General features: G+C 46.4%; 1 protein-coding gene across 2 annotated transcripts in view; it reads left to right on the forward strand.

Annotated features, from left to right (window-relative positions):
- PAPPA (pappalysin 1) overlaps positions 1-27,029 on the forward strand; it is a 229,397-nt gene that overhangs the window by 179,263 nt on the left and 23,105 nt on the right. For both annotated transcript variants that reach the window (XM_074973627.1, XM_074973626.1), the window contains 5 exons: positions 3,650-3,833; positions 8,203-8,413; positions 9,819-9,990; positions 15,769-15,916; positions 20,361-20,467. In XM_074973627.1, coding sequence (XP_074829728.1) covers positions 3,650-3,833; positions 8,203-8,413; positions 9,819-9,990; positions 15,769-15,916; positions 20,361-20,467 — 822 coding nt within the window. The remainder of the gene's footprint in view (positions 1-3,649; positions 3,834-8,202; positions 8,414-9,818; positions 9,991-15,768; positions 15,917-20,360; positions 20,468-27,029) is intronic.

Consider the following 27,029-nt stretch of genomic DNA (forward strand, 5'->3'; position numbering starts at 1 on the left):
GCTCTTTTCATGTTCCAGGAGTTGCAGGGCTTCCTCTTTGTGAGTCAGGATACTCCCTCTTCATGGCTGGGCCCTCCAGCCAGGTCACTATGTGTTTTCCACCTTCCAGAGTGTCACAGTCTCACTGGACCGGCTGATCAGGTATTCTACCCAGCAGTCCTCCAATCCAAGGCAATGCAACTTCCCCAGTGGCTGGTAGGAGAACCCGGGCCTACCCACTACTCCAGGTTCCAGTTTAGGAATCCTTAAATCAGCGGCCAATGTCTGTACTGTCCCAAATCTTGCTGCTGTTTCCCTGAGCTTCTTCCTACTCCACCCCATTAGTTTTGTGCTCTACCAACCTTCTGGGTAAAGCCATCCTTCAGGGCCAGGATCCCAGGGCTTCTGCTCTCCCCCTGGGTCTCCTCCTTTCCCTCTCTAAGCCCAGAGGGTGACTGCAGTCTTCCACATTACAGCCCCCTGTCTGTTGCATACTTCCTGGCTTTATACTAGCTCCACCTGCTCCCTGCTCAGCTGGACTCCATCCTTATCAAACCTAACGCTCGCTCAGATGTGACTTGTCGGGTTATTTAATGCCCTGTGAGCCACAATAATCCTTTTCAGGAGCGTCATATGCAAGCTACACTATGTAATTGTCCTGCTCACCTGGGGATTAGTGAGGCCTCAGCTGGAGTCCTGTGTCCAGGTCTGGGTGCCACACTTTAGGAAAGATGAGGATAAATTGGAGCGAGTCCAGAGGAGAGCAACAAAAATGATGAAGGGCTCAGAACATGAGTTCTTTGAGGAAAGGGGGAAAAAATGGGAATGTTTAGTCTTAAGAAGACTGAGCGGGGACCTGATAACAGTCTTCCAATATGTTAAGGGCTGTTGTAAAGTGGACAGTGATCAGTTGTTTTCTGGGTCCACTGAAACTAGGACAAGAAGTAATGGGGTTAATCTGCAGCAAGGGAGATTTAGAGTAGATATTAGGAAAAACTTTCTAACTATAAGGGGAGCTAAGCTGTGGACCAGGCTTCCCAGGGAGGTTGTGGAATCCCCCTCATTGGAGGTTTTTAAGAACAGGTTGGAAAAACACCTGTCAGGGATAGTCTAGGCTTTCTTGGTCCTGCCACAGCACAGGGGCCAAGACTTGATGACGTCTCAAGGTCCTTTCCAGCCCTACGTGTCTATGATTCTATTGGAGAGGCTGTCTCTTCCTCTGTATCCTCTCCCAGAAGCAAAGGTCAACTGGGAAGTTCTTGAAGTTGGTTACTACATTAGAACACTCCATACCCAGCAGCTGGGTTTCCTGAGCTGAACTCCCACACCTTTGGGATCCCTGTGCCTTCTATCAGAGCCTGAGTCCAGTGTCCTTCAGGGCACAGTGCAAGAGGCATGTATTTGGTTTAGCATTTGATTAACAGCTTTTATTTTGTGTTTTAATCTCTGAAATTGACGTGCCGAGCATCCATGGCCATAGGTTCTGTGGAAATTAGCAGATAATAATAATGTTTCTTATGGGAAACAGTGGCTTCCGCTCACCATGGAGCCACACAGCCTGGAGTGCAAAACCACATGCTGCATTGTGGTAGCAGGGAAGACTGCATGTCTCCCTGGTCTATAGAGGTAAAAGGCCTGATTTTCAGAAGCACTGAACACCCACTCCGACTGAAATATGGAATGGGAGCTGGCATCACTCAGCCTCTGAATCAGGCCCTGAACTCCTTCATTAACCCACGTGTTGTCCATTGAAAATAATGGAAATCTCAGTGGTTGAGAAATGCCCAATTTCTACTTCTGCTCCAAGGAGTGGACCAGAAGCAGGCGGGGGGGTGGGGGGTGGGCAGGGATGTTACATACTTGAACATTCATCTCTTCACTTTTCTTCTGTGGAGTCTCACACCGTAAAACATCTTTCCTGAAGTACAGACATCTCCAAGTAATTTTCTATCTGCAGTCTATAAACAATTTAAAAATGGTGCAGACAATTTGGAAAGCAATGAGGATAAAGTCCCTGGGAAACACATCCTCTGAAAGTGATGTCCATAATGTCAGTTTGCCTTAGGCTCTCCATGGATCCTGGTATGTTACGCTGTGGATCAATAGGAATTTGTTTTGTTTTGTTTTTGTCAACAATGCTTCCTATTTAAAGAAACTTGGTGACCTGGAAAAGGGGTTTTGTGCCCACTTGGGAAGTCTCCAGACTGTGGGACTGCTTTTTCCATTCTGAATACAACCATATATCAAAGGGAGACAGGTTCGAACTTCTGTTGAAACCATTAGGGTGTTTTGGCAAAAGGGAATTCCAGGTCCCTTTGATGTGTGCTAGAAAAATTTCCCTTGCTTTTATAAACCCAGATCAATGCTTGGCATTGCAAATCTCCTGTGACTGTGCCAGCCCTGAATAAAATATCCCCTGGAGGGACAGGACTGCTACAGTTCAGGCAGATTTGTGCAGGTATCTTTTCTTTCCTGCTCGAGCTACCTCTTGCTTTTCGGTCTCTTACATCTCTCTTATTTCTCCTCTCTATCCCACTCTATATTCTCCTGCAAGGAGTCATACTCTTGGGCTGGCCTTCCCTGGTTTCTAACCACAATGCTTTAAAAGAAAATTTAAAATATTGGCTGTGTTATTTGTTCTGTTGTCTTCACCCCTACCTGCCTGTACTTTGTAGTAAATTCATGGTCTTAGCAGTGGAAGGGTGGTTCCCTCACTTTCTGTGTCCTCTGCTATCTAGCGATTCCGGATATCTGCTGCATCTCTGGGGGACATTCCTCCAAACCACTCCAGGATGGTCTTGTGGCCCAGGCACTAGGTGTGACTCAGGAGATCTGAGTTGAATTTCCAGCTCTGCCACAGAATCTCTGTACAACCTTTGCCACGTGTGACCTTTCTGTGCCTCTGTTCCCCCATCTGAAAAATGGGGATAATAATATTACCTTGTCTGTTGAGATTACTAGGGGCATGTCCAGTGCCTACCACAGTGGGGCCCTGATTCCATTGGGCACTGCCATAGTACAAGTAAATAATAATAGCCACACTTAATGGATGACAGTGTTATCAGAGTAAAGGTGAGCATCTCCAGGAAATGGATCACAAAGCACAGTCCCTTGGGTGCCAGAGCACCTTACAGCTTGACGTTCAGCCCTGTCTAGGGTCAAGCACAGCAGCTGTTTCACAGCACATACAGCCGCACCTAAGGAGCGGAAGTGAAGAAGAGATTCACATACGGTGAAAACTGGAGAGTGAGTTGAAGTTGGCAAACAGGAATACCTCCAATTCACATTCAGCCAGGATGCCACGGTTAACATCTTAGTAGCAGAAAAATCACCAACGGTTCTATAACAACCACAGGTTATCAGGACTTCCCTTCTAAGTCCCATCACCAGCAACACAGCACTTTGGGGGCACTGGTTTGGTGCTAACTCAGAGGGGGAAATATCCCCTACTGGCTCACTGACACCATTTCCTTAACATCTGGATGTTCTTTGGGAGCCTCTGCTGATGATCAGGCTCAATGATTGGCCTGTGAGACCTGATAGGATAGCAAACATGAGCAGCAGTTAGGCTGTGGGTGGCTCTTAGTGGGTACTGGGAGCTATTTGGTTATTCTTAGGTTTGATCTTTCCCCTACTGGCTGTCATGTCTTTGGCCATGTGTCTCTTTCAGCTGGAGTCCAGCATCACAATGACTTGCACAGACGGGAAATGGAACAAACAGGTGGCCTGTGAACCGGTGGATTGTGGCATCCCAGATCAGTACCATGTCTACCCAGCCACTTTCAACTGCAGCGAGGGTACGATTTTCGGAAAGACATGCTCCTTCAGATGCCGACCTCCGGCGCTGCTGAAAGGTATGGAGGGCATTTTGCTGCAAGTTAAGGTTAGGTCTGTAAAAGGCACAGACAAGTCATTATTATTATTATTTATTATTCCATGGGGTTGAAGCATGAAAAAGAATGAGGGCAGAAAGTTACCGGCCAGGTTTTATTTATTCCGCAAGTTAATTTCCCCTTCTCTTTCTGTATGTTGTGAGGGTTTATTTAATACCTTGTCCCTTGATGACTGTGGGCTGGGAACAACAATGAACGCAAAAATTACGGCCATAAAATCAAAACTTTAAAAAGTAATAGGAATAAACAGAATCAGAACCGTGATTCCTCCAGGCTGGCTCCCCTCACTGGGAGGGAGCAGAGGATGTTTAATGCCATCAGTGAAATGTAAAGCTTGTATCTCTTCCTGGGGTGTGCAGGGGAAGGTGTTTATAGACATAGGGTGGGATTTTCAAAATGCCTAAGTCCCATTTTTAAAAATGACATAGAAACTCAGGAGTCCAAGTCTCAGTGAAATTCAATGGGACTCAAGCTCCTAAATTCCTGTGTCACTTTTGAAAATGGGACATAGGCTCCTATGTCGCTCAGGCGCTTTTGAAAATTTTGCACCGGCACCAGCTATGACTTATGTAGCTGGGAGCACTTTGTTCGTTCATTCTGAGCTACGTGATGAGAGTCCAAACCAAGGGCCAGTTTCTGACACCTTTACTCATGTTGAATAGCACCTTATTCCACAAGTGGTCCCGTCAACTCCTACTAGATTAGCAAAGTGGTACTCAGTGTGAGTAAATATCAAAATCCAGCCTGACAAAAGGAAACCTCTGGGCATTGATTACTATTACTGACATCTAAAGAAATCCTCCACAGTTTTCATCAGGCTCACACATGCCACCCAGACAGAAGCTGTAGGGAGGGCTTTGTCTGGAATGAGAAAGGCGAGGGGATTCCTCAGGAAGTAAAGAATGAAAGGAACAAACACACCCCAAAAAGACCTCTAAGTTACCCAAAATGTTCTGCAGGGGCTGAATCCTGAAGAGATGCTGAGCACTTGTAACTCCTTCCAACTTTGGTAGGAACTGCTGATGTTCAGAAGCTTTCAAGATTTGACCCTGTGTCAATAATAGAATATTTGAGAATCTCAGGATTCGTCTCTCTTGTTCACTGAGGTACATTTGGTCTGCCTTTGCGTCCGCACCCCTGTGAGGGGGGTACTGCTAGATGGATCACTAGAGCAGATGTCCCAGATGTGATCTCAGCTCCATCTTTTACTTTTTCCTTCCTGCCCCCATCAAGCACAGCATGTGACCTTGATCGTTCATAATTAGGGGTGGACCCAATTCAGACTTTAAGGAACTTCACTGGATGAAACCCAATGAAAACACTGCATCTGAACTTTGGAGAGTTCAGAGCTTATGATTTTGGCCCAGCTCATCTCACAGTCTAAGATGATGCACTGGACATAATGGTCCCTGGGGCTTTTGAACATCCCAGAGTTAACTGGATGTACTGATTGAAGCACAGCTGAGGATCTGGCCCCTGAAATGTTGTCCAAATGGAGCATGTTTCCTTGCTCTGTCTTCTTCCTTCCCATGTCTTCTCTATTTCCTATTCCAGTCTCCCCTTTATGCTCCTTCCCTTTGTTTTTGACGGCAGCAGAAGACTTCAGCCTCCCACCTCCCATTGGCGCACACTCAATTCCCTAAGGGATCTTTTCCTGATCCTCTTATCTCCTGCTGCCATCCTCTTTCCCAGCCCTCTGCACATCCCAGCCTGTCCCCTTCTCTTCTGCCTTCTCTGCCTGAGTCCATTAAATGATACTCCCCAAAGTAACACATGCTGCTCCTTTCTTTCCTCCTGCTACTGCCTTCCTTTCTCTGATGAGTGCCTATCCCAATTTCATGCGGCTTCTAGAGTGCTCATCCCTGCAATCTCTACCCTTCTCACCACTGCCTGATCTGATCTTGTCAGTACACCAAGAAGGCTTCTAACTTGAAAGAACGTTGAAGGCAGGTTGGCTTGTCACCCACCAACACTGAATTAATCCCTAACGTTACTGTAATTTAGGTACACTAGAGATGCAAGGCTCTTTTGTATGTATGATGTCAGCTCATCTGCTAGTGCTGATTCTGGATTCCAGATGAGGTGCATGAAATGCCCTTAATTTTGTGGGAGGGCGGACTGAATTCTCCATTCATGACAAAATTGTTGAATCCCTGCTTTAAGTGCAAAACTCAGCTCAACCTTAACTATGTAGCCACAGCCAACGCTTCCATAGTAAAAGATAAAACTGCTCAAAAGGCATGAGTTTCCCCTGTTGTTATAAGTTGTCCTATTTTTACAAAATGTCTTTTTTATTATTATTTTGCACTAACGTGGGATCTTCTCCAAGAGGAAGGTGGCATCTAATTGGAAATAATTGGGGAAAAAATAGTGGAATAAGTTTTAACTGTGACAGTCAAATTCAAGGGGCGCAAATTTGTCCACCACAAAGGGTGAAAATGGTCACACTGAACACTGCAGAATGAAATAAGTCACAAGTGACCGGATCCTCAATTGGTGAACACAGTGGTGCTAGGCTGATGGACACCAGTTGAAGATCTGGCCCTTAGTTTTGCACAGCTAGTATCGTACTTTTGGAGTGTAGCTTTCAAAACAATACGGCAAAACAGTGGTACCCAAACTTTTCCTGTTGTGCCCCCCCCTTATCAGGAATGGAATCTGTCCGCACCCCCTCCCGCCCCATTCCAGAGGAGCGTGGGCTGAAGATGGGGGATGGGGGAGGAGCTGGGGCTAGAGGCGTAGCTGGGCTGGGGACGGAACAAGGAGTGGAGTGGAGCCAAAGCTGGGCTTGTGTGGTGCTCTCTCCCCATCCTCTGTGGGGGCTGGCCTGCCCCCCCACCCCGATACTCCCCGAAACCTTCCTCTGTGCCCTCTTAGGGGGGGCATGCCCCACAGTTTGGGGACCACTGCAATAAAAATATCATTTGTTGCACAGTCACAGATGGTGACTAATAGGCATTGCCACTGAGCTTCTGGAGGATGGACGTTGAATGACTCAGACCTAATTCAATCACTGATGTCATGGAAGCCGCTGTTTGTAATGTCACGGTTCATTGCTTTGCGGTAGCAAGCAGGCTCTCACCAGTGCAGGACTGCAGAATTGCTGCATGAGTCAGACAAGAGAAGCAGGCTGGTGCTGTAGGAAAGAGCTTTGGTTTTCACAAAAATACCTCAGCAATCAGCCACAATTACGAAGGGAAGAAAAAAAAGCCACCAATGGTTTAATGAAGGAGGAGGGCTTCTCCGCATGCCTTGCTGTGCTCTGGGAATTCCTCCATTTTTCCTCTCTTTGAATACCAGCTTTGACATCTCATGTCACAGCTCTCATCCTTCCAGAGGAGAAAGACCATATGGGACTCAGTTTGGGACTTGTCAACGTGAGTGAAGCTCCCCACACTGTTTCTGAAGCACTGGGTTGGGGGGTTGATTGACTATTAGGTCTTTGAATGGTTATTGGCTCACAGCTGTGGGATTTTTTTTTTTTGGACAAAGCTTGTTCCTTTGTTACATACAACATGAAATGACAAAGAAATACAAAGCATACTGAGCCTGATTCATCCTGGTGTAACTCCAGTGAAATCAGCGAAGCTACACCGGGGATGAATGTGTCCAACCATATCTTCTACCTTTCAGATATTGGCCAAGCAAGCTTCCAAAGAAAAACAACACTTTAGTTGTTGTTATTATCATTATTATTATTATTATTAATTATAATAATTAATAATAAATAATGCTAATCATGTTCAGGTACTAATGCCAAAGGACCAACCCATTGTGTTAGGCACTGTAATGCAATACAGATGGTCCCTAGTCCCCCAAATCTCCAATCTAAATAGACAGGACAGACACAAGGTAGGGAGAAGGGGTATCACACCCAAGCAGAGTGAAAGGATGGCAGCAACATCATGTTAGTTCCATGGGGTATGTGTGTATGTTTTGGGGTAGCTCATGAATGATTTTGCAAACAAGCAAGCAGACTTTCCATGCATGGATATTTTCAAACAGAAAAGACCTTTTTGGTTTTTTTAGGTTAAGAGAAACCACAAAACAGGAAAGAACAAAGTAAAGTATCCATGCAAGAGCAGACAGTCAGTATGTCTCTTGTGTCACAGCCTTTCCTGAAAAGAGCACAGAAGGGCTACCTTGTCTTTGTGGACAGCAGAGTTCTTAGTTATTTAAAGGTAGAAGACACAGAAGATAAATGAAGAAAATATACATAGCTCACTTTGACATGCAAACCAAGGAATCTTTTGATCTGTTGTATGAGTTACGATACCCTAACAAAATAGCCATGCCTGATTTTGTTAACCCTTTCCACTGTCCTTTCCAGGAAACAACAGCAACTTGACATGTATGGAAGACGGGCTTTGGTCCTTCCCCGAGGCCCTTTGTGAGCTGATGTGTCGAGCTCCATCTCTAGTTCCTAATGCAGATCTTCAGACTGCCCGTTGCCGTGAAGATAAGCACAAAGTGGGCTCCTTTTGCAAGTACAAATGCAAACCGGGTTACCATGTTCCTGGCTCCTCCAGGAAAGCAAAGAAGTAAGTAAAACAGTAACACCAACCAGACAACGTATTCCAGAGAGATGTGGGTTAAAAAAAAATTCTGGAGAGGAAGATCTCTAGGTACTAGTGGATTGTGTGAGTAGCAGGGACTATTGTGGGGCAACTCACATATGCCAGCAGTTGTGGATAACGCAACGTTATCAAAGATCCCAGAAAAGAGAAGAGTTATAGAGGATATCCCAGGTGTATGGAATGAGAGGGATGAGAGCCCATAGACAAAGTTAGTTGTATACAGTAAAAACAGTGTTTGGAACCATTTGCTCAGATTCCAAACAGCTGTTTGGTTCAACCATATTGATGCCATTTTTATTCATTATTCCCGAACGTACTTTTGTTCATCCAAATGTTTGGGGAATGGTCGTTCTTCATACAAATACCCATATCCACATCCAAACAAAAATATTTTTATGCACCAGAAGGACTATTAATTATTCGGTGTTCATGATTCATTCTTCACCAGTTTAAAAAGCTTCAGTCATCCAATCAGATAGCAAAAACAAGGCTGTATGACTTAGGTGACTAGTAACACACCACTAATAATGAATAATAAATACTGAGTAGTCCAAGAAAATAATTAACTCACAATCCACATGCTGAAATTAATTCACATAAACTATTTGTCAAACAGTTAAAGTAGTGGCTAAATCAGTAAATATCAAAGTGTGTTTACCAACAGAAAAGACAGTTAACTTCAGTGGGTAATTTATCTGCAATGAATAATTGGACCAGCTGTACCACTAGAGATCCTATGAGTACAGAATGAGGATAGGGTAGGACGCAGATGAGATCCCAAAGGCATGAGAAAGAAGATCTTTTCTTGACACAGACTCATGGGAGTTCTCCCTATTAGTGATCTTCCAAGGACAGGGGATAGCACACCTGGTATTTTCAAAGGAACCAAAGGGAAGTAGGCACCCAACTGTCAATGGGAGTTGGGCGCTTAACTCAATCACTATCCTTTGACAATTCCAGCCTGTGTTCCCCAAGAGTTTACATTAAGGACCTACTTTACAAATATATCTTTGATATTCAACCTGGGGAGCCCCCTTTGAAACTCTGTGGGGAAGGCTTACTACTGTCATATTTCTGACCCTGTTCAACCCATTTCACACTACCCGCAGCCCACAAACTGGAGAAGCAGTGTTTTGGGAAATGTGTCAAAGGCAGAAGAGAGGATTAGATGAGCAGACTGAATGTTGGTTTTGCATCTCATCATTATTTTCGCTTTAAGACCACACGATGCAAATTCACAACTTGGTCCCTAGTGTGAAAGGCGCAAACACAGCCCTTTCCTGCAGCTTGCTAAACAGAGCTCGGGTTCTTCAGAGCTGTAGCTGACACAGCCACTCACTAAATATTCTGGTTTGTTTCCACATGGAAGGAGGGCCTTTAAGATCCAGTGCATGCAAGATGGCACCTGGCTAGCTGGAGCGTGCATGCCCGTCACCTGCGACCCGCCACCCTCAAAGTTCCATGGGCTGTACCAGTGCACCAACGGCTTCCAGTTCAACAGCGAGTGCAGGATCAAGTGTGAGGAAGATGACAATCAATCAGTGAGTTCCTTTTGTGTCCGAATAATTTAAGCCAACAGGAACTAGATTCTGGCAAGTCTTGTATGTGCCGCCCGGCTGCCTCAGGAACCAAATCTATGAGAGGCCGCACACCTCCTGGGAAGTGCTTAGCACCTGCAATTCCCATGGGCATCAGTGGGATTTGAGGATGCTTTGGGCCTTCTAGGATGTGGCCGTATAAACCCATCTTCATTGGATCAGACCAGTCCATTCAGCTTTGCAGAGAATGGCCACTGTGTTTCTGGTATGAGGTCTCAGTGATTGCTTGCATTGAGCTTCCCTAAGATAGGTGAGAAGGTTGCTGCAGCATGGGAGTATGGTAGTGGTCGTGCTGTGTGGTCACGTGAGCAGTCACCGTCCCAGGTTCAGGAGCAGTCTTCCATGGATATTAGAGAATGCACCGGGCTGCATAGTGTGCTATGCTGTTACCTGTAATGCACTGTCTCAATCACTACCTCCGGGTTCTGACAGGTGATCCGTGCAGTGTCCTAAGTAACATCATGCTCATTAAAAGCTTCTCGCGGTCATAATGGAAAAAACCGAGTATGCTTCTGTAAAGTGTCTTTGTGAATGGAGAGCAAGTGCCCAAGAAGGAGAAAATGTGGGAGTAGGGGTGAAGGAGAAACAGTAGTGTTATTAGTTGGGAAATATTTTATTAGGATGATAATTGTATTCATCATTTATGTGTGGAGGGCTAATGGTGTGTGCAGGTGGCCTTGCAGACAGGTAAGAGGGCAGGGTCTACGCCTCAAAGGTTTTGTAATCTAGAGAGACATTCTCTAATAGCATACTAATACAGGAGAGAGATGGGACACAGTAAAAGAAACTGACCGAGCACTGAAGTTTAGCCCTTGTCTTGGTTGTTACGTGGCTTTTGTTTGGGTGACTTTGTCTGTTTTTAAAGACATAAGTTTGGTTCTTGGGTTTTCTTTCCCTTGTGCAGTCCAGGCATTTATATCATATAGTAGTTTACTTTTATATGGATCTCGACACTTTAAGCAATACTTCAGCTTCACTGAGCTATAGTGTTTCTCTGGCTATAAGATGTCATTAAACAGTTAGGGTCAGATCCTCAGCTGATGTAGATCAGTGTAGCTCCATTGGCTTCATTGGAACTAAGCTGGTTTACAGCAGAGGAGGCTCTAGTCTTTATAAAGTTCAACAGCTAGTTTGAACTGTTTGGTTTCCTGAACCAGAGCGTAATTTCAGTTTGTGAGATGACTAAATTATCCTAAAAGTGCTACTGCTTGATAAATTTGGTAAGAGAAGGTGGAGGCCCTGGAAGTTACTGTGAGTGCACTTAGTTCGGAGAACAGAGAATACCCTGCCAAAATACTTTTTATTATAATTGAAATTTCTGAGGGTCTATTGAACATGGACTGCATCTGCCATCAGGCAAGTAGCCTGAAGGACACTGCTGATGTTTGCTCCAAATAATAAAAACACATAGCCTTGGAAGAGGGCCCAGTCAGGTTTTCTGTACTTAAAACTGTGACAGTTCTGCAAGAAAGTAAGAATGTGTTTCTTGTCATCCCCAACTCTCTCAGAGTTGACTTGCTCTCGTGGCGAGGAGTAGAGAAGGACTGAATCCTGTGCTTTGATGTGAGATTAACCAAAATGGTGCAGAGGCCTGGCTGGCATGACAAGGCTTGTGTGGCACTCTGAGGTCTGTGCTATGAAAGGAGGGTTGGGTAGTGTGTTACAAATGTGCAATGTAATGAAGGATGCGGGAGGTTACAAGGTCTGTGTGGTGTTATGAGACCTGTGGGGCGGAACGGGGGAAAGGTGGTGATGCCACCGGGGAAGTATGGCCTTATGAGGCCTATGCAGTATAACAAGGGCTGTGCATAATATTGAAGACTAAATGGTGCTACAAGGTTTGTGCATTTTTACAAGGCCAGTGAGGTGTAATGGGCAATGGAGTAAGAGTTAGCTGAGTTAATGAGGCTGCAATGGTGACACCAGAGACTCTTTGCAACACATTAGGGATGTGCTTATGCACTTTAAAGTAAGATTCTGGTGGTCAGTTCAGAAAACATCTCAAACAAATGTGCAAGAAGCAGCTTGGAAAAGGACCTCCAGGGAAAGATATTTCCAGATATAACGGAAAACAGATTACAAAAAAAAAAAGAGAGAGAGAAAGAGACAGGACCCCTGACCTCATCTGACCTGCCCAAGAGGTGTTAATTATCTAAGGAATAAAACCCACTAAGATTTTCTCAGATATACAAGGTGATAATGCATGCTTCATCCAAGCAAGAAAAACAGCAGGGATTTTCACAAGAGATTATGCAGGGTAGGGAATGATGGACAGGATATTACTATAGCAGCAGATGTCCTGGGAACTTGGCATCATCTTCTCTGATTCCCATCAGCCAGCTCTGCAAGCGACCATGGGGCTGAATGACGTCTGCCCACACTTTCTGTCTTGCACCAGCTTTACGGCTTTCTTCATCTTGAAACCTTTTTTTGTTCTATGTCATTCTTCACTGTGTCTATCCAATGCATCCTCAATCTTTCTGTTTCTAGTTACTAGCACTCTGGTATGTATCACCATGTATGGTATCCTTTCTGGGTCCATTCCTGACTTGTTTTCAGACCATCACAATTGTCTTTATTGAATCTTCTGTAACAGAGTTATTTCTAGCCCAAACTGTTTTTCTTATCACTTTATTTTTATTTTCTGTAGTCCTGAAACTCTCAGTATTCCACTCAGGCAGTTAGTTTCTTCAGTCAAAATCTTTTGGTCATCGGCTTTTCTCCATATTCCAGCATTCCAGAGTACTGGAATCTTGGAGTACTTTACAAATATAATACAACAGTAACCCAAGCACAGCCAGCTCTATGGGCATAAATCTGGGTCACCTTTAAAAGTCGCTGTTGAACACTGCTATCACATGTATTTTGAAAATTGCAACGGAAGTACAACCCACGTGTTACAATAACAAACCATGCTCAGTTATCACTGATCAGCATGTGGTACCTGGATTTTTATCCTCTGCTCAAGAGGCAATGAGGGTCCTGCCAAGTTGGCCAGATTTTCTCCTGCTCCACAGATCTGCTTCTTGCAGGAGTAGGGGGAGGCTGTCCGGGAGCTGGTGACGCCGTTCTGACACCCCCACCCTCGTGACACTTAGGGTATGTCTGAACAGGGATAAAAGACCCGCAGCATTGCTATGGCTGGCATGCTCGCAACTCAGGCTCACAGGGCTCGGGCTGCGGGGCTAAATATCACTGTATAGACGTTCGGGACCGTTCACCCTCGCAGGGTCCAACCCGAGCCTGAATATCTATACAGCAATTTTTCAGTGCTGGAGCCTGAGTCCAGTGAGCCCGAGTCAGCTGACCCGAGCCAGTCGCGGGTGTTTTATCCCTGCGTAGATGTACCCTCAGAGCTGCTCTCGGTCAACACTAAGTTACACCACTGATGTAGGGTCCTTAATGGACCACACAGCACAGCTTTCCTGCCCTAACATGGCCCCTATGCCCGCTATGGGAGATGCAGAGGCCAAGTAACACTCATCAGAGTTCTACACCAGGGGAGTCCTCTGCTGGAATTTTCTACCCGAGTTGAGCACAGGGGTGTAACTCACTTGAGAATCTAGCCCAAACCTTCTATTCTCATGATATCTCAGTCTGTAATGGACTGACCACCAGGTGTGCGGTGACTGTTTAAGCAGGTACACACAAATACTCCCACAAAGACAACAAATCTCTTCCTTCTCTAGCTACCGTGCATGCCCCAAATGAAAATCAGATCTAAGCTGTCTCTGCAAACCTGAGAAAAGTTACCACCACAAACATGAGGTAGGAGTTGCCGTACTAGATTGAACCTAGTACCCTGTCTTTGGTCAGTGGTCAGTACCAGATGCTTCTCTTGCTATCTCTGACAATACCTTAATGCCCAGAGAAGGCAAACAGAACCTTGTAGCCTGAATGAAATATTTAGTTCACTGTCACAGCATCAGATTCAGGCCCTTTATAGCTTGCAGGTGCAAGGTCACAGGAAAGAAAGAAGCAAGGCTTTTTATGGAAATTTCTTATAGTGTTTAGAGGCTGGGCTGCCATAATGCCATAAAGCCATAGGAAATGCCATAATGTGCTATAGGTACAAATCATAGGGGGGATGGACAACATGGCCCAGTAGGTCGTCTCCATGTCTAATTTGGATTACTCATTCACAAAGAAATCTGGGGAAATAATTCTTCCACTCAGATCCCTTCTCTTCCCACCATACCACAAGAACTTCTTGCTGCAGGGGAAAATGTTCCCTGCATGTAGGTGCTCTGGGCTGTCTGACACCCAGAGTCCAGTGAGCAGCAAAACAAAGCAGGGAGTTGAGGTTTTGATCCCTCACCTAACATTCTTCAGCTAGTCTGGACTTTTATGCTGTTTGCATGGTTACCCTTGGGCCACTGGGAGTCACAGGTACTGGTCTCTGCCAGACTGTAAAATTCAAATGATATCATCATCATTCATCACACAAACAAGCGGGCTGAAAATTCAACCCAGTAGCCTGCAGAGGAGACCAGTTGCATCACCCCGAACATCGTGTTCGTCAACACGCTCAGCAGGGAAGGATAAGAATGTCAAAGAGAAAAACAAATTTCCTCCTGGAACCAAGAGCAAAACAAAGGTGACGAGCAGCACAAGCAAAACACCAAGGGATGAGCTGGGGACATAGTGTGCAGATCCTGTTATGCAACCTGCACAAGACGCCTCAGGCACCTGCAGAGTGAGGCATGCGGGTCCCAGAGAATATCCCCCTTGCCTGCTGACGGCTCTGTCCCCCCAAGATAGCTCACAGAGAATGCCCAGTACACTCCGCTGAGTGACAAGTACAGGGATTACATTAAACCCCCCTTGCATGGCAGGGATTGGGAGTGAGATGGCCAGATCCCATAACATATCCAGTGTAGAACACCGCTGGGAGCTAGACACCCAGCCCCACAAAATATCCTGGTGCAGAATATCCCGTGTCTACCCAGTAACAACTAGGCTTGTGGATCCTGCAGAGCAGCTCATGCAGAACTCCCTGGGTGCTGCGTGCATAGATCTGATGAAAGAAGCCTTGTGCACTTCTTTGTTGTTTTAAAAGGGCATGATATTTCCCCATGGACTTTCATTCATTCTCCAATATTCCACAGGGTCTCTTTTTGTAAGACAAATGTGATATCCCGCACCCTCCCCCACCCTCACACGCATCCACACACACAAGATGATTTCTTTCTCTACCTCTGTCTCTGTGCTTCTCTATTGCAGTTTCTTTCTTTGCTGTCAGTCACAGCAGGCAAGCTATAAAGATTACCCCAGCTAAACCTCACAGAGAAGTGTCCTGCCTTTGTTTCTGCTTCACATGGGCATAGGGAACTCTTTGTTCTCTTCCATACAAGGATGATGTAACTAGTTAGAAAAGGGAAAGAAGAGAAAGGTTGACTGTCCTCCGCACAAACACCTTAAAATCAAGAAAGAGGGAACATTGGGTGAATGTTCCCTTATTCTAGTTAGCTTGGGTCCATTTTGAGAGCATCCTTTACAGGCCATAATATTACATAGAAAACGGTAGTGTGCATCTGTCTCTCTGGGCAGGATACAGTCTGTCTTTTCTTTGTCCTTTTGAAGAAGTCTGATTCTGTTTCTCGCTAAGCTAAAAGCCCAACCCCTAGACCTTCGCAGCTCCCAGAGAACATCAGCCCTTGATTCGATTCTGATTCTTTTTCTGTCACTTTTCTGACTGTATTTTGCTTTTCCCATTCTCAGGGACGTGGTAACAACGTGATTCACTGCCGGAAGGATGGCACCTGGAGCGGCTCCTTTCACCTCTGCAGGGAGATGCAGGGCCAGTGCTCTCTTCCCACTCAGCTCAACAGCAACCTTAAGCTGCATTGTGCGCACGGCTATGGAATAGGTATATGAGCTAAAGCCAGGGCCGCAGCTGGTCTGCCTGCCAGTGGGGAGGAGGGAAAGGAAGGAGACAGGAGTCCTTGGGTCATCGTGTCTTTGGGGCCAGTTTGCCCTAGTGGGAAGCAGCTAATTAGAGGATTTGCAGAGAACATCAAGCTTTCAGTTGCCACACACCAGGTAACATATGCTGCCTTCCTACTCCCTCACAGCATTTCCACTTCCACCACGTCCCTTGTCCTGCTGAGTTTAATGAGCAGTTCCCGGGATCAAACTACGAGAGCGACAAATCCAATACGATCTTTTTTAAAATAAATGAAGAAATACACACACATTTCCTCTCGGCCTTAGGTGAATGGTCACACACACACACACACAAACAGGCAAATATTCCCACTCAGCTACACATGTTCACGCACACATACAAAACTCACATACCCTCAGATATTCTCATCCCTATAGTCTCACCCACACCAACACAGAAATACGCACACGCGTATGTATGCACACACACAAACATGCTCTCCCACCCATGCATATTCACAAAGACACAAGTGCACTCCCCTGTGCGTAAATACTCCCCTTCAAATATAAATTCACCCATCCAACCACATTCTTTGTCATACACACAAAGCCACATGCTCATACATCGGAAGGCACACAAAAACACTTACCAGCATGCACTCTCTCATATTATCAGGTATTATGACTCATAGAAACCTATATCACTTTACAGATATGGAGGAAGACAAGATCCCTACCCTGGGGAGTTTATCATCTGCCTTAGACAGAACATAGTCATGTTGTGAGCCCTGACAACAGACAATGGCAGGGAGTGGGGAGGGATGGAAAAGGTGGAGGGTTTCACCAACAAAAATCATATGATTGCTGTGTTTGTGCACATGTGTGTGCGTGATTCCAACCTACCGTGTTAGCGCCAAGCTTTTTTATTTATTTGTACTCTTCCACATATTTTATTTAAAGAATTTATCAGAAGGTATAGAGGCAAAAGGTCAGAAGTGGGGTAATGGTGACAGGTTAACCAAAATAAGTGAAGAATAATTTGTGCACTTGGCTGGAAGATGTCTAGTGCATAGGTTACTGGATTGGGACTCGGGAGGGCTAGGTTCCATCCCCAGCTCTGCCACTGACTTGCTGTGTGACCTTGGGCAAGTCGCTTCCCCTTGCTGCGCCTCTGTTTCCCCACCCACCCTCTGTCTGCCTTGTCTGTTTAGAAGAGAACCTCTTCAGGGCTGGGTCTATCTCTTATTATGGTCAGTGCCTCACACAACGGGGCTTTGATCTCAGGTGGGGTTCCTCGTTGCTACTAGAATACAAATAATAATAACAATAATAATAATAAAGGAGACTGCCTCAGTCCCAGGGGCCGTGTGAAAACACCACAAAGTCAAGAGTGGGAGAAGGAGACAAAGGCTTTGTCTTCTCTAGTGCTTTGGGGCCATCTCCCACCATTGCAGTAGCACTAATGCAGTTCTGCCCGCAGCAACACGGGTACCAGGGCTACCACAGACTGGCGGTGTCACTGAACCTTGCTCAGAGCCGGTCTACATTACCCGGTGGCAAAGCCATTCGTTCTCTGTTTACACTGGTGCCCCACCTCTTGCCCCCATTTCTACCACCCATGGGGCCGCACCAGTGATGTTGGAGATTTGAAGAAAATGGTTAGTGTAGACGGGGCCAAAGAGAAAGAGAGAATTGGGTATAGCACACAAAAGAGGCGGAGGGGAATGAGGGACAGAGATGTAGGCCTGGGCAGAGCAGAGCATTGATGCAGAAGGAGAAGCCAGCGGGGGGGGGGAGGAGGCATTCTGGTAGTGGGCCAGTTCAGTGAGAAATACAGCCCTCCTCTCATGACAATTATAACCCCCGGCTAAGCATCCGGTAAGAGTGAGAAACCCGCATACCAATAAGTTCTTTGGGCACCCTCATAAAGGCCTGTCTTACTTCTGCCTTCCGTGGTCCCTAAGTACTCTGCGTGGGCTGCTATGCTTTGTACTGTAGGCCAGGTTCAGATTGCTGGGGGACGGGCTATATTTACCATTCCGCACACCGGGTTGCACCTCCCTTCCCCAAGGTCACCGCCCAAGCTCCATACTGGAGCATTCGAATGTGAGCTGTATTAGATGCAGCTTGGAGAGAAACCCTGGGCCCCTTCCTCCCCCTCCAGGCCCCTTTCCCTAAACCTCCTCCCCCCACTGCTGTCCCTTTGAACTTGGAGAAAGTGTTCCCTGTTGTGCAGATCTCTCATTATATTGTAACCATTGTAAGGTACCAGGAGCCTGCTTCAGTCCCGTCCCAGGGGAGAGGAACACAACCTGGATGAGATCACTGCTCTTTAATGGTGCCAATTACGGATCATATATCAAAACAATGGAGACCTGCTCCTTTCCTTGAGTGTAAATAGCACCGTGGAGTGGCCTGTGAGCAGGCAGCAGCGACTCTTAATTTGACAATGCATTTTACCCTTGAGATAAGGCGACCTTTGCTTACCTACCAGGGGTTGCCACTTTTTCAGAGAAGAAATATTGATTCCCTGTTCCCAGGGAACATCTCTCTGTGCTGGAGGCAAGGAGGCTTTTCAGCCCTTCTTTGTGCACTCCTGGCCCTTTTCACCTCCGTTCCAATGGATGCTTGTTAGTTTAGCTTACATTAGCCTTGTCCAGAAGACAGATCCCTGGGGCCCAATCCTGAGTGGCCCCCACACCCTCAGAAAAGCTTCAGTAGGAATCGAGGGAGCTCAGTGCACTGGCCCACAGCATAGACTGAACCTGGGACCTTGACCTCTTCAGCTAAAGGGGTAACTCTCTTAGGGGAGCATCTGAAGGCTGTTATCCTCCAGTGCAGTGGTTCTCAACCCGGGGTCCTGGGCCCCCTGTGGGGCCGCGAACAGGTTTCAGGGGGTCCGCCAAGCATGGCCAGTGTTAGACTCGCTAAGGCCCAGGGCACAAAGCCAAAGTCCTGCCCCAGCAGACTGCAGCCCGGGGCCCTGAGCCCCACCACCCGGGACTGAAGCCAAAGCCTGAGAAACTTCGCTTCACGGTGCCCCTTGTGGTGTGGGGCCCTGGACAATGGCCCTGCTTGCTACCCCCTAACGCCAGCCCGGGCTTTTTTATGCAGAAAAGCAATCGTTGTGGCACAGCTGGGGAGGGGGGGCCTCAGAAAGCAAAAGGTTCCTGGTCTAGAGGACCAGCCACTAGCTGGAGAAATTAACACACACTTTGTGAGTGTCTCACATCAGCACTTTTCAGGATCAGGTCACGTATTTTGGAAGTCATCTGGATGTCCCTCAAAAGAGGATCTTTTCCTTCCACTCATGGGCCGAGCCAAACCTGGCAGATATCCAGTACAATCAATGGAGTCACTACTGCTCAAACTAGAGGAGAAAAACAGAAACAAACCCTTCCTAATTAAACTAACTGGCTCCTGCTTTGTTCCAACTGGCTCCGCCACGTGAGAAAAAGAAAAAAGACAGAGGCTGGGGGGAAAAAGTACCCAGCCAGGGTCAGTGTGACCCTAACACCTTTCCTTTTCTCCACAGACACCTAATCTGCTCCTCCAGGCTGAAGTGACTTTTGAGCCAAAGGCACAGCCATCCAAACCACTCCACAGATTAATTCCCCCTCACGCTGATTGGAGTGCAGGATTCCTAATGATAGGGTTTACAGCAGCTGCCCCTTTCAGCAGTGATTTGCTAGGGGGGAAATAGTAATAGTCCAACACGCTAAGGCTTATGGTTGTGTCACCACATTACTGCAGAGCACCGCAGTGTGTTTTAACAAGGAAAGGATAGGATTCCCACAGGGCATGGCAGTTAATCAGAGAAAATACCGGTTTACACGTGAACAAATTGATCATTACCTCTCCTCTTACTTCTTGTTTAGCATGGGGCTTAGGTGATAACCAGCCTGCAACATCATTAGACTTGCTCACCATTATTTCAGGGTCTTCTAATTTTGGAAAATCAGGCCATTGGCTCGTTGTCCATGTCAGAAGTGAGAGGAATTTGGTGGCATCTGCTCAGTTGCTTCACGGCTGCAGAAAGAGCTCTTGAAATGGAACTGCCTTCAATGCCTCTGCCTCTCCGTGATTGCTTCAGGAAATGAATAAATCCCCCATTCGATCCATGGATTAGTAGCCACAGTGATATTTCGATACTGTAATCTATTGGTCACGTTAAGAAGCAAGCCCTTATGTATATCCCCACTCTGGTCCTAGGGTCACAAGCTGTGGGGTGTGATCAGAATCCTATCACAATGTAAATCCCAGGAGGTTGTGAGGCGCGTGGTGGTGAAGAGCTCCATTATGGGTTGGCTGTAATAATCGTTCTGCAGAGTAGGAAGATGGAGGCTATTCAGACAACTGAAATGATGGTAGGAGAGTGACATGGTGTTTGCTTTCTTCCTTCATTCCCCTCTGCATGTGCCATGAAGGAGCCGAATGCACCACCTCGTGTACGGACCACAACGAGCCCATCCTGCTGCGTGTGAATGAGACCTTACAAGACATCCAGCACTGGATGAACCCTCAACGAGTGAAGGTCAGTGGTGGGGCATGTTACTAAGTACCCCTCCCCGGACCCACAGACTTTCATGTTCCTCCAGAATAGGAGAACATGCAGCTTGACCCACAAAGCAGAGATTAGGGATGCAGAGGATAGCGAGGACCAGCAATATTTCATATCTGTCTGTGTAGCGAGACATCTTCCCTCCTTGGACAAGGTTGTCATCAATAGGGACTCCAAACCTGATTCTTGCTTACCCCACGGCCCTTTTCCTTTGCTCTAGCGGTGCCCATTTAACTCTGCGGTTTCCCAGTGCAACAACCTCTGGGCATTTCCACCTTGAGTTAAAGGGACCACGTCTTTGCCCTCTGATCCACACAGCTCCTAACTGTTCTGATCTGGTGGGACTTTCACCCCTTGCACCAGCACCATGGGGAGTGCAGACAATGCACTTACATACTTACTGTAGGAGAAAACAAAGGGGGACAAGAAAAACTGCACAGAACAGGTTTTAAATTCTTACTACTCTTCAGTTTTCTGTGCACATTGCATGGTAGGGAACTGTCTGTGTTCAGGCAGCAGAAGAACCTGATATGATGAGTATATAATCTCCCAAATTGGCTGAGGCAACTGATTCTCCTACATCCCCATGTGACAGACGTCTGTCTGCTCAGCACAGCATCCTTTTCAGAGGTCACTGCTCTCTCCTTCTGCACTCTGCAAACACACACTCTCCGATACACACACAGGCCAAACACTCCGATCATGCACATGCACTTATATGTACCCATGAAAACACACACAGGTGGACATTGGTTGGCACACTTACCTGCAGATGCGCACACACAAGTAAACACTCACAGATGTACACAAATGCATATTTACCGTCACCCATAAACACACCTACACAAAGAGTGCACATTTACACACACACATTCAACCACTACTGGAAACACACACACATATGCACTTGTGTAGATTAGACAAGCAAGCACACACATTCATCCAAAACCACACTCATGCTACCCATACATACCTAAATATAAGCTCCTGCATAGAAACCCACATAAATAGGCACTTACATACACACACTCACTAATACAGGTTAGTGTAGGCATATAAACACAGAAATGCACCCTGTGTGCCAGATTTTCAACAGCCCTGTGCACCTGGGGTGCAGGGTGGGTGCAGAGCATTTCTGAAAATCGGGCCCCTTTTTCATGCCTAAATTGGAGACCATTTTTTTTAAATGTCTCCCCAGTAGTGGGTGCTGAGTACTTGAAAGTCTGGCCCTGAGCTCTGTGGGAAATCTGGCCCTGCATTTTACATATCCAGGGCAAGGTTTTCAAAAGGGCTAAGCACCCACCAGACAACCAGCATGCTGAGCATATTTAACAATCCATCTTTTTAGGTGTCTACATGTAGCATCTTTGAAAATTTGGCCCTGAGTGTGGGTACTGAGCCCTTCTGAAGACCCTGGCTGTGCCGTGCTTGTGTGCTGCACACCAACAAGCAGGCAGAGCGATAGAAACGCTCCTGGGAGGTGACTGGAGGATATCACAATCACAGGCTGTCCCTCTGATCTCCTCATTCACTCCATACTCTCTGATTACATTACGGCCCCGGCCAAAGCTTTGCCAAGCTGCTGGTGTGAAATACATATCTGTAGAAACCTTATCTCTGTATGAGAGGCTATTTCTCACTGGCTCTGTCCTGAGCTCTGGAGTTCAAAGAGGTTTTGTAATTCATGGTGAAATAAAACCACAGCTTCCCTCCCAATCTCTGCTGTGCTGCCCTCATTTATTGATGCCAGGACTTGGAGGGAGCTGTAATGGGCAATTGTAAGCCCAGGTTTACAATGCAGCGTGGATGCTTGAGGGTCTCTGGAGGGCTCATTAGGCAGCAGGGGGAAAAATGGTACTAAAGGGGGAGAACAGGGGAGTGAGGTGTAAGGGGGGGGGGGTTGATGGTTTCCAGGAGCACAGTGGAAAAATCTGGGTCCATTTTGCCCCTACAGCAGTGATCTTACAAGATCTTTAGATTGTGACTGGTTAGGAGTTTGACCCCCTCACAAACACCAAAAAGGATTGGTTTGTAAATAGCAGGTTAAAGGGTTGAGTTTCTAAAATTATGTTAAAAGGTGGGTAGGACATTGAGTACCAAGTGAAAATTAATCCACTCTGAAGCCTCAATAAACAGACCTCTTTGGAAATGGAGAGGATGGAGCATCTCCCTAGAGCAGGTTCTGGTTGGATCAACTAGGGGATTGTTCTTAGAAAACATCTTACCGTCTCGTCACTTGGTATCAGTCTCTGCATAATTCTGGAAGGCCTGCAGCTAAGAAAGCAGTAACTTTTGCAAGTGAGCAGTGTTAGTGATTGGCCGTGGGGCCAGTCTGTAATCAGAGTTTGATCATTTCTGATCAGTTCCAAAAATTGAAGAGAAAAAAAAAGGAAAGAAAATGACACATTCACTTCCGCCTCCAAACCCCACCTGCTGTGAAACACTGGAATGGTTTACATAGGGAGGTCGTGGCCAGACCATCCTTTGGAGTCTATGCAGTGCAGAAAGATCATAAAATCTCAGGAGGGACCTCAGGAGGTCATCTAGTCCAACCCCCGGCTCAAAGCAGGACCAAGCCCCAACTAAATCATCCCAGCCAGGACTTTGTCAAGCCTGACCTTGAAAACCTCTAAGGAAGGAGATTCCACCACCTCCCTAGGTAACCCATTCCAGTGCTTCACCACCCTCCTAGTGAAAAGTTTTTCCTAACATCCAACCTAAACCTCCCCCACTGCAACTTAAGACCATTACTCCTTGTTCTGTCATCTGCCACCACTGAGAACAGTCTAGATCCATCCTTTTTGGAACCCCCCTTCAGGTAGTTGAAATCAGCTATCAAATCCCCCCTCATTCTTCTCTTCTGCAGACTAAACAATCCCAGTTCCCTCAGCTTCTCCTCATAAGTCATGTGCCCCAGCCTCCTAATCATTTTTGTTGCCCTCCGTTGGACGCTTTCCAATTTTTCCACATCCTTCTTGTATTGTGGGGCCCAAAACTGGACACAGTACTCCAGATGAGGCCTCACCAGTGTCGAATAGAGGGGAATGATCACATCCCTTGATCTGCTGGCAATGCCCCTACTTATACAGCCCAAAATGCCGTTAGCCTTCTTTGCAACAAGGGCACACTGTTGTAAGCCAAGGTTTGGGCTCAAGCATGGGCTTGGAAACCCCAAGTCCACAAGCCCCGATCCCAGAGAGCCAGCCTTTGTGTGCAGTACAGACATACCTTAAACAAGATTTAATATTTTTCTGAAAGATATGCTTTACTCCAGCTTCTGGTAGAAGTTCTGTGGCTTGTGCATACAGAGGGTCGGGCTTGATGGTCATCGTGATCCATCTGGCCTTGGAATCTGAATCTATTAATCCCCTGGTACGTCCCCTTCCTTCATGGGCCATGGGAAGAATGGAATTGCCCAACACGCTCATAACATATGTACCTTTGTATTATGATAATGGCTGTAACCTAAGCTCATTCCCAGGCACTGACATGAGCCCCAAGCCATTCCAGAGACATATGCCTCCCTGTTGACCCCCTATTTTATCTGCTTTTGCAGCACAGCAGCGCTCAGATTCATGCCTTACCAGGCAGCCTTGTATATTTGCCTTGGTCTTGTCCCCACCCCATAAATACCATTGGGTCACATCTGCAAGCCAGGCTCCAGGGGTGGATCTCTTAACAGTGGGGGCACCTCCCATTCCTCTTCTGCTCCGTATTTGCATTTATTTACTTCATTCGGCCCATGCAGTGCTGCAAATGCCCGTGTATTCATTAGAGCTACCGCTGTTAGGACCAAAGGCTGCAAATCAAAACCTCCCATATTTCCATACAGACAGAACTCTCCCATCAAGTCATTCCTCCTGCCCCTTCCTCACCCATGAGGAAAAGCCTTGAGGGGAACAAACTAGCCTTGCATTGGGAATTCAGGCTTTGTCAAACCAGCAAGAAAAGCCAAGTCCATAGCTGACGGCCTTTCTCTGAGAGGGTCCTGCTCCCATATTAGCAGTGTCAGGTGTTAGCGGGAGCAGCTGCAATGATCTCATCTGCCAAGGTATCACACTGGGCGAGAGCTGGTCTCTGAAGTCACCAGGACTGAGACCATGTAAATCTCCCAGTTATTAAACCCACCACCTTAAATAGCATCTGGAAATGACCTGGAACCAATGCAGATCACAGGTGGACTGCGCTTTGTACAAGTAGCAACTTTGTATGTTCTACTGCACCAGCTGATTTCTGGGTGTGTTTGGACTGTGCATGTCTGAGGAGGATTGTGGGAGGTGAAAACGGCCTTCACACACGCACACACCCACAACACCCCTTGTTTAATCTGGGTGCAGTCCCCTGCTTGCCTTGCCCCAGGCCCTGCTCTCTTGGGCATTCCATCACTAACATGGAGAAGGGAAAAGTGTGGTGTGGGTGGGTTTAGGGTCCCACCTCCCCAGACTGGCCAGCAGAAAGGTTGGCAGAGCAGCTGCTGCAACATGAACCCCACCCACTCCCCCAAGCCGCTCACTGTAATATGGACCCCCCATGTCCCTCTCCAGTCACAGCTCAAAAGCCCCTGGTCAGGTCCTAATTAATTCAATACAGGGCTAATCAGCCAAAGGCATCTTACAGGGCCCTACAATATGGCAAAGCAGCCAGTGGCTGCATTCCCTCCCTCTGGGTGAAATTGCCCCCTAGGCTAAGGGCCAGCACAAAACCTATCCACCATTTAACATTTGGGACTTACGTGGGGCATAGGCATTTTGTTAGCCCTTTGATTGTGGGGGGGGGGGGTACATAGCTACAGAGAGAAGACAAAGCCAAACAGTTGATGTGGTTTAATGCAGGTAAGTAGAGCTGGGAGACATTTTTCACACTAATTTTTTGGGGGGTGAAAAGTGCAGATTCAGAGTCACATACACATTTCACAAATTCATGTTGTTTTCACTGAATTGTTTTGGTCGAAAAACAATGGGGAAAAATATTCCCCCCAAATCAAAAGGTTTTGACTTTTCAGTTCAAAATTATTTTTTGTTCATAAATTTCCTTTAATCCTATTTTTTTTTTAATTTTTAAAATGGTTTATAATGGTTGAAACATGTCAGTATGGTTGAATGAAATGTTTTGTTCAATCTGAAATGATTTTTTTCCGGCTTGTCATTTCACCAAAAATTTCAAAAAAAAAATAATAATAATTTTCAGATTGAACCAAAACGATTTTTTTAAAGTTTTTCAGAATGGCCAGTGAACTGACAAATCCATTTTTCTCCTGGCTCTACTGCTGAGCTCAGTGAAAATAACCAATAGATCCTCTACAGAGAGCCAACTTTACTTGGCAACAGTCTTTCTGAAGAAGAGTCTTCTCCAAAGTTGCCTCCAAACTTACTGAGAACAAGTTTCCTCCCCGTTTATTTAAACACCACCTCCCTGAAGCACCCCGGTCTTGTCTGTCCACTTGAGTGGTGGCCTATGCTAGGTCTTTACTAGAGTTGTTCACCCACTAAAGCACAGTAAACAAATGTTATGGCAACGTGCATTGATTTGGGAGTTTAAGTAGTATCTATGTTTTTATGCAATTAGATGCTCGTGGCAAATTCATAGAATCATAGAATATTAGGGTTGGAAGAGACCTCAGGAAGTCATCTAGTCCAATCGCCTGCTCAAAGCAGGAGCAACACCGACTAAATCATCCCAGCCAGGATTGTTCATATGAACCTCAGTTTTGCAAAGTTTGAGCAACTGTAGACTGGACATCCACTTCAGCCCATGGATTTTCCCACAGAAACTATCCACTGTCCTATCGCTTCCAGTGTTTTAATTCTTCCTTTCAGTTGACTTCTTGCTAGGACTGTTTGTAATGGGATATGGAGTCTATCATCTCTAAGCAGTTGGTGTGAATCCAGCCCAGGTGGTTTCTTCAGGTATGTTGGCAACAAGAAGAAAGCCAAGGAAAGTGTGGGCCCCTTACTGAATGAGGGAGGCGACCTAGTGACAGAGGATGTGGAAAAAGCTAATGTACTCAATGCTTTTTTTGCCTCTGTTTTCACTAACAAGGTCAGCTCCCAGACTGCTGCGCTGGGCATCACAGAATGGGGAAGAGATGGCCAGCCCTCTGTGGAGATAGAGGTGGTTAGGGACTATTTAGAAAAGCTGGACGTGCACAAGTCCATGGGGCCGGACGAGTTACATCCGAGAGTGCTGAAGGAATTGGCGGCTGTGATTGCAGAGCCCTTGGCCATTATCTTTGAAAACTCGTGGCGAACGGGGGAAGTCCCGGATGACTGGAAAAAGGCTAATGTAGTGCCAATCTTTAAAAAAGGGAAGAAGGAGGATCCTGGGAACTACAGGCCGGTCAGCCTCACCTCAGTCCCTGGAAAAATCATGGAGCAGGTCCTCAAAGAATCAATCCTGAAGCACTTACATGAGAGGAAAGTGATCAGGAACAGTCAGCATGGATTCACCAAGGGAAGGTCATGCCTGACTAATCTAATCGCCTTTTATGATGAGATTACTGGTTCTGTGGATGAAGGGAAAGCAGTGGATGTATTGT

Source organism: Natator depressus, chromosome 16 (assembly GCF_965152275.1).
Source record: "Natator depressus isolate rNatDep1 chromosome 16, rNatDep2.hap1, whole genome shotgun sequence".
Taxonomy (NCBI): Eukaryota; Metazoa; Chordata; order Testudines; family Cheloniidae; genus Natator; species Natator depressus.